The sequence below is a fragment of the Juglans regia genome, chromosome 11, assembly GCF_001411555.2.
Source record: "Juglans regia cultivar Chandler chromosome 11, Walnut 2.0, whole genome shotgun sequence".
NCBI classification, from domain to species: Eukaryota; Viridiplantae; Streptophyta; class Magnoliopsida; order Fagales; family Juglandaceae; genus Juglans; species Juglans regia.
The window spans coordinates 5,433,446-5,441,900 of NC_049911.1; the positions used below are offsets into that span (position 1 = coordinate 5,433,446).

At 33.9% G+C, this 8,455-nt stretch overlaps 1 protein-coding gene across 2 annotated transcripts; it reads left to right on the forward strand.

Moving 5' to 3' along the window:
* Positions 1-438: 438 nt before the first annotated feature.
* On the forward strand, positions 439-7,572 carry LOC108984581 (rhamnogalacturonate lyase-like). Of its 2 annotated transcripts, none has more exons than XM_035695539.1 (17): positions 439-570; positions 752-879; positions 2,071-2,140; positions 3,171-3,292; positions 3,537-3,590; positions 3,719-3,841; positions 3,960-4,079; positions 4,217-4,352; positions 4,632-4,802; positions 5,136-5,291; positions 5,394-5,500; positions 5,629-5,722; positions 5,817-5,958; positions 6,095-6,248; positions 6,350-6,466; positions 6,743-6,869; positions 7,063-7,572. In XM_035695539.1, the coding sequence occupies exons 2-17, from the start codon at positions 761-763 to the stop codon at positions 7,300-7,302; spliced, it is 2,052 nt and encodes a 683-aa protein (XP_035551432.1). In that variant the 5' UTR covers positions 439-570; positions 752-760; the 3' UTR covers positions 7,303-7,572. The 2 variants fall into 2 exon arrangements, with proteins under 2 accessions (XP_035551432.1, XP_018812133.2); XM_018956588.2 differs by having other exon boundaries at positions 465-570; positions 2,068-2,140.
* Positions 7,573-8,455: the final 883 nt, after the last annotated feature.

Here is an 8,455-nt window from a genome sequence, read left to right on the forward strand (position 1 = left end):
ACCGAACGCTTCCGCCTCTAAAGAATTCCATTTTAATTAGTGTCAAAATTTGTTATATAATCATTGAGTCAGCAGTCTCCCTACGTACGAGTCTGTGAACACGTTATATATAGTTAGGCCAAGACTAATGTCTCTTTGTAGTAGTTCCAAACGCAGCTACACGTTGGAATACATACAGGTAGGTATAATGTTGTTTCAAACACTGGATCGGACTAGTCCTCGTGAGAAACGTTGAAAATTTGGGTTAGCAATTGATCCTTTAGTTGAATATGCATGCATGATATATAAAACTATTAGTAAAAAGAAAAAAGTCAATAAGAGGGTACGTGACGAAACATATATTAAATTAATAAAAATTTAAAAAGTTAAAAAAAAGAAGCCATGTACAGAGATTCATTTTGTGCAAGTATTTAAACACCATTTACCTTCGCATTATACACATCTCACATCTGCAGGGTTTTCGAAACTCTCAAGGTTCCCGATCAGACAGCAAGGATTATCAATTAGATAAAGAATTGTACTACTTGGCATTTGTTGCAGGAAAATCTTCGTTGCGTGCAGCTTGCATAGGTATTATATATTGGATTTCTCTTTTCTTTTCTTCGTTTGGAGGAAGAGATTTTCTATTATATATATACGCTATTTCTGAACTTCCAAACAACATGATTAATGCTCGAATTCATTAACAACATACACATCATGACGTCTTTATATATAGTGTTTCTTGTTTTAATGAAATTTATATTCTCAGGTCCAAATAATGGAGAATGCAAAGTACTTGAGAAGGCATGAATGGGGTTCGCTTGTTGGGTTCTTAGGAGTGATTGTGCTGGTTTACTTCTTGCTCACCACCGATTATACTGAGAAGACCCCCCTGAGGTTCTTCCTCAAATATTATCTTTATATCAGTAAATTACTATTGTTCGCAACAAGATTTTATAAAGATAAAACTTACAAATTGATTGAAGTACAAGATGTTATATATATATTATATTTACATTTTTATAAAAGGTTTTTATAGATAAAACACTTTTATATATATATTTGGTATCAAAGGCAATATAGTAGGTAGTAGGCCGTACTCCATAATTTGCATTTTCTTTCATCAATAATATTAATTTAAATAATTAATTTATGAAACTACTTAAAACGCATATTTACATTAATCAGTACTAGAGAAAATTTAAGGTAAAACTAGCATTACTCCAAATGAAATAGTGTACTTGATACTTCAATAAATCCACCCCGTCTTCGATCGGGTGAAATAATGGATTAACTAATTACGTTGTACGTCGAATTTTTATATTTTTACGTATAACTTAAATTTTACGTACGAACTGTTTTTGAGGCATGTATGTTGCCATAAAAACCTCTTTTTAATTTCAAAGATGCTTGAAGAGGATATTTCCACATTCATATATAACTTTGTCATCCTCTCTTTCAGTCAGATTCACACCGCGCGCGTACAATCATGATCTCGTCATGCAGTACCGCGTACTCATGAGGAGAATATGTACACAAGACTGACATGTATGAAAGGATAGGAAACGAGTTCGAAAATAGCAACATTCGTTATATTTTTCTTTCATTTTGCAAGTAATTGAATTATATATGTGGTAGATTCCATTAATGGAGAAACAGCAAATTTAGCACTATTCAGATGGTCAGTTTTTCATGCAACGAAAGTCACCCTTTGAAATATTTAATAAACCAACTCTAGAAATATGTTTGCGTGCGCCCTATTTTTCTATTGTCCCTACAAGCTAGAAGTACTTCACTTTCCTTGAGGTTTCCTTCCCGTTCAGCCACGCACCCAGCCCGCAATTCATGGCAACTGATTGGCGAAAAGTATGAGAAGAAAAGTACCACAGTTTCTTCATCAAATAATGAACCTGTTCTCACTTTGTTTCCGCCTCCTTTTCTCCATGATTCTCTCTCTCTCTCTCTCTCTCTCCCACTCACTGTGCATGATAATTGAAACGTTATTTCAACCTTAATTACTTTTATGTTTTACAAAAGGTACAAAAGATGTTTCTTGGATAATTTATTTTATATGTATATATAAAGCAGGAGGGTTCTAGCGAACGTCAACGGCCAAGAAACTCGTGAACTGAAGCTGGACACCCACGATCGTCTACAGGTAAATCCACTTGCGCTGATCTCTAGCTTTTTTTTTTTTGTTACGTAATATTTTCTCATCACAAAAAGCTAAAACATATTACTTAATCACCAAATTTGTTTAGTTAATTATCACAAGTTATACTAATGAGCTCTCGATTCTTCGCTCAAAATCTGGACACAAAAATCAATTGCAAATTAGTATATTGTCTCTACGTAGACTTCACAAGTCTTGAATGAGTTTCGCTACTTACAATCTGGTAGATGAACACATTAGCTATTGCGTGGGTACTCCACTTTAATTAAAAAAAAAAAAAAAAGGTTCAAGATACCGATGGTTTTTTATATTTGTTGACGGCTTAGAGATCACTTTTGACCAGTCACAAACGACGATTGAGTTTTCAAATTAATATTTGAACTAGAAAGACAAAAGGTTTGAATTAATATAAGAAATCATTAATAAATTTTATAAATATAGTGAGAGTTTAGGATGTAATTAAATTGAAGTTTTAGTAATGTAGAATGGAAACTCGTTTGTTTTCACAACTCTTCTCAATTAATCTCATCTCATCTGATTATTATAATTTTTTTAAATTTTCATACAAAATAAAATAATCAATTCAACTTTTTCAAATCTTAAAATAAAAATAATATTAGAAAATATATTCTAACAATATTTTATTCAACTTTTAAATTTAATTTTAACTAATCTTATCTCATTTCATCTGATCCTTTGCAAAAACAAACCAGGTAGTTCATGGGGTGAAAAGTATAATTTATTTCCCGAAAAACAAGTTATTGGTCATATAACCTACCGTGAACTCTTTCAAGCGTGTGAAAGCAGAACAGAAGATGCACATGCATGATGGCTATATGGACGAAATATAACTAAACCATGCATTCATATAATTCATCCGACGACCTTTTCTCTTTTTTATTTTTCTTAATCTCAAAATTAATGCTGTAAATATATATGTATATATATATATATATATATATAGATATATATAGACACGTACCCTTAGTGATGATGATAAGGTAAATCATTTCAGGTGGTGGTGGACAATGGACTGGTGCAAGTCACTTTGTCAAGACCGGCAGGTGATGTTGTGGGAATCAAGTACAACGGTGTCGATAATTTACTTGAGGCTCGTAATGAAAGAGATAATCGAGGGTACGTGGAATTCACTTTGTCAAGACCGGCAGTTTAATTCACTTTCCTTGTTAAACTTTTTTTTCTTTTTTTTTTTTAAAAAAAAGACTTGCCTTATTAAACTGATCGTGACTTTGGGGAGCCGTTTGTCTAAATACTTAGACCCTATAGTTTCTAGGTTTTACCACGTTACGTTATTCTATATATACACGTACATTAATATTGTTCGACAAAAAACATGATACATGATGTCTTATGTCTCCAGGTATTGGGATGTAGTTTGGAATGAGCCAGATGGTCACGATGGTCTTGTTGGGAGGTACGTAGTACGTACGTTCGTTAATAAATTCTCTCTGCAAATCTAGCTAGAGGTTTATGAAAGAAATGCATGCATGCAGGCCGCATGCACCTTATCTCCAAAACTAAAAAATTTGTAATAATTTGCAGAATAGCAGGAACACATTTTACGATTATAAAAGAGAACAAAGACCAAATAGAGCTTTCCTTTACTCAGACATGGAACCTTTCTCTCCGTGGAAAACAAATCGTTCCTTTAAATGTAGAAAGAAGGTACGTACGTACGTACGTGGTAATATATAATAATTATTATGTATTTATTTATATTTTATAATATTAGTGCAGGCTAGGCTAGCTAGGGTACTGATCATACATAAGTTTCAATTTGTAGGTACATCTTTCAACGTGGCATCTCGGGATATTATTCGTATGCAATATTTGAGCGCCTTAAAGGTTGGCCGGAGGTGTCTTTTGGTCAAATAAGAGCCGTTTACAAGCTTCGAGGGGACAAGTAAATGAATACAAATGTTCATTTTCTGTTAATTTATTCCAAGAGAAATTAAATGACATGATATTAAAAAGTCAATACATAAAAGCTAGCTAGGTGTATGGTGGTAATAATATATGGTATTTGAAATAAATGGTCAGATTTCGCTACATGGCGCTATCGGATGACAAGCAGAGGATCATGCCAACGCAGGAAGATCGGGAAAAAGGACAGGCCCTCGCCTACCCGGAGGCTGTTCTTTTGACTGATACATCAAATCCAGAACTTATGGGAGAGGTACCCTAAAATCTCAGTCCTTCTTCGCATTTATATTTCAAAGTTGTTAATTATTTTTTTGTCTTTTTGTTTGACTATATGCATCATGTGTCAAATAAGTCAGTCAATTAAATGATCAATCGTCCGGTCCATTAATCATTCAAGTCCTGGTATTTTCTTGGTTTCTCGAATTTTCTTTTTACCAATAAAAAATAAAACAGAAAAATTAACAATAAATAAAACAGAAAAATGGCTAAATTATCTGTCTGATGGTTATCTGCATGGCTTCGGGTTACGCAGGTGGATGACAAGTATCAGTACTCGTCGGAGGGTAAAGATAATAAGGTTCATGGGTGGTTATCCGCTGACCCACCCGTTGGGTTCTGGATCATTACACCCAGTAATGAGTTCCGTTCGGCGGGGCCCATCAAGCAAGAGCTCACCTCCCATGTGGGCCCTACTGTTCTCTCCGTAAGTCTAGATTATGATCTATTAATATTCCAATGATCTGCATCCTTAAACCTCTGAAATCCTGATTAACTTATAAATTATATGTTTTATAAATTAATTAGCCGCCTAAGCTGAGCTATAAAAGATCAGAAAATAATTAAGAAAGAACATCTCTGCAACAATATCATATAATAATTGCAGAATAAAAATAGTACAATATTTTCAGAATTTCAAAGAAGAACTGCCCCCCATTTCAAAGATATCATTCAGCAAATTTCAAAGGTTTTAATATATTCAATTATAATGGTAATATATTAATATGACCATGACTGTGATTTGAATGCCTATGTCCAGATGTTCATGAGTACCCATTATGCGGGAGAGGAACTAAACATGAAATTTGAAAATGGAGAGCCATGGAAAAAAGTTTTTGGTCCTATATTTGTATATCTCAACTCTGTTTCCACAAAGAAGGATCTCCAAAAACTTTGGGCAGACGCTAAAGACCAGGTATATACAATATAATTAAGCTAATTATTAATTAATTAATTAAGGTGTTGATCTATTCCTACAAAGCCATATTTAAAGTGATCTACTTAATTGTATGATCAGATGTTGCGTGAAGTCCAGAGCTGGCCATACAACTTCATTCAATCAGAAGATTTCCCCACGGCCAGTCAACGTGGAACTGTCGTCGGTCAATTGGTAGTCCGTGACCGGTATGTACATAGTTTGGTTACAAGAATATATGATTTTCTCCACATGATATGCATGTTAATATCGAATGACATGACTGAATGCAAAAGCATTAACTTATTTCCACTTAATTTTCATGGTATATTATTAGCTACATGAATGAGAGATCACTACAGTGGGCAGAATCTGCTTATGTGGGTTTGGCTGCTCCTGGAGAGGCGGGATCATGGCAAAGAGAAACCAAGGTAAATTTCTCGTATGCATGATTTTTCCCTTGAAGTTAATGAATTAGGGTGTTTCGATCACACTATTAAGCTATAAAATTTTGTGTATTTTTAGGGTTATCAGTTCTGGACCCAGGCTGACAAGGAGGGACGTTTCCAAATAAAAAACGTTCGACCAGGAGACTATAATTTGTATGCGTGGGTCCCTGGTGTTGTTGGGGATTACCAAAATAACACCAAGATTACTATTAAACCAGGTAACATATGATCTACAGAAGCATATATCAATATTGCTAGTTGATAGGAGACCAATTACAACATGAAAAACATGCAGTGCATGGATCACTCTCAGCTTATCGATATTGCTAACTTAAATGACATCCAAAAATGCAGGTTCAGAAGTCAAATTGGGTCTAATTGTGTACAGGCCACCGAGAAATGGTCCAACTCTGTGGGAAATTGGCATTCCTGACCGCACTGCCGCTGAGTTCTATATACCGGACCCAAAGCCAACGCTAACAAACAGATTATATAATAACTCAGAAAAGTTAGTCCTATGACCAGTAGCCACACATATATATAGATCAAAGCAGCTTCAATCTAAGTAAAATATTATTACTGACTTTTCAATAAATTAACTGGCTGTAGGTTCAGGCAATATGGCTTATGGGATAGGTATGGAGATCTATATCAGGATCAAGATCTTATCTACACTATCAATGTTAGCGATTATCGGAAAGACTGGTTCTATGCTCAAGTTACTAGGTATTTATAATGAGTAATGCTATATATATATATATATATATATATATATATATATATATATATAGTTATAAGTTGTATAAGTATCGTGTACTCATTTTGAAAAAGAGGGGGATCCATAATTAAGAGATAAGTTTTTTCATGCGAATCTCATATTTATTCACTTTTTTTAAAAGGAGTACACGACACTTGTATGCAATTTGTTCAGTTTTTTTTTTTTTTTTTTTTCCATATAAAGGAGTTGCATGCATGGTTGAATTAATACACATTACATTGCAGGAGTACGAATAATCGAGCATATAAAGGAACAACATGGCAGATCAAATTTGAAATAGAAAACGTGAATAAGAACGGAATTTACACACTCCAACTGGCCTTGGCGTCTGCCAATTTTGCTGAATTGCAGGTATGGAAAACCACCAATTTTTCATTTCTTCTACACTTCCTTCTCTCATTCTAGAGGCACCAAAACAATATTAATTAAGAATGTTTATTTTCCATAGAAAATATAATTACTTCTGAAGCACAATCATTCGGTACCCACCATATTGTTCTCTGTTGATATTTTTCTTATGGAATTCTCGTGATTGCAATTTAAGGTTCGGTTCAATGACCCAAATGCACAACCAGCTCACTTTTCAACGGGACTTATAGGAAGGGACAATGCCATCGCCAGGCACGGAATTCATGGGTTATATCGGTTTTACAGCATAAAAGCATCAGGAAATCTATTCCAAGAAGGAAACAATACGATCTATCTTACACAATCCAGGGACGAAACTGTTTTTCAGGGAGTCATGTATGACTATCTTCGTCTCGAAGGGCCTCCTCAATGGTGATCATGGATGCACAATATCATTTTAGGTTTTACTTCCTCTATTGGAAATAAGAAATAACGTACACATACATATATAGCAATATTATAGCATCATTTATTGTTGTAAATAGAAGAAGGAAATTATTTGCTACATTGCAAGGCCAACCATTAGCCTTGCATTGTGAGTCCAAAAGTACAATAAACTTTGTGCTTACTGTACCATCCCCACCTATCATTTTAGAGATCATGTCTTCTTCTATAATTTATATATATATTTCCAACACTTCATTTATTTTTCAAATTTGTAACGAAATCATATATATAATGAATCTTGTAGTATAAGTAAATCCCTACTCAGAAAGTTAAATTATATTTATAATTAGATTGTTTTGGATAATTGATTTGGTGATTTGCTCATGACTTTATGTAAACTCTATTGTCCCCGAGTAGGGTTTCTACCTGCCCCTAGTGCGTGGATTTTTCTGTTTTCTACATCTTCGTCCCAAATCATACAAATTTATAACCAGAAACAATTAAAGTCAGTAGTGATCTAGGTTATCATTTTTCATAGATAATTCGACCGACAACTTTAGAGTCGCAACAATAATTTTTAGGAAAGCGTCAATTTTGTCTAAAATGAGTTTTTGTTCCCAAGACAATTCGACCGACAACTTTAGAGTCGCAACAATAATTTTTATTGGGACGAAACAATTCTTTCCTAAATATTTTTTGAAGGGAAAATCTTCCATTTGAACCAAACGAAACCATTTGAACAAGAAAATGCAAAGCAGTTTGCTCAAATTAATGTTCCCTCGTTGGAATTGTGTATGTTATGTGTTATGTTCAAATGGTTTAGTTTATGTACGAACACATATTTTGTCGTTTGAATGATCTTACCTTATCCTTCAAGTAAAAGAATTGATGTTGAGAATTCTTCTATATATTGCACTCTTTCAAACATTATGCTAGTTGGTCCGAATGTTCATATGGGTATTATCTCTATTCAAGCAATAAATTATTTCGTTCAAATAGTAATATAGAACATTTGTTTCAACACGTAATATTGATGCATTCGAATGGAAAGGACAAGATCTTTGCAAAGTACTAATAGAGAAGATGGAGAATGGATGAGATCAGAAATTGAAAGGGCAAATGAGGGTTTCATTTCTAGAGAG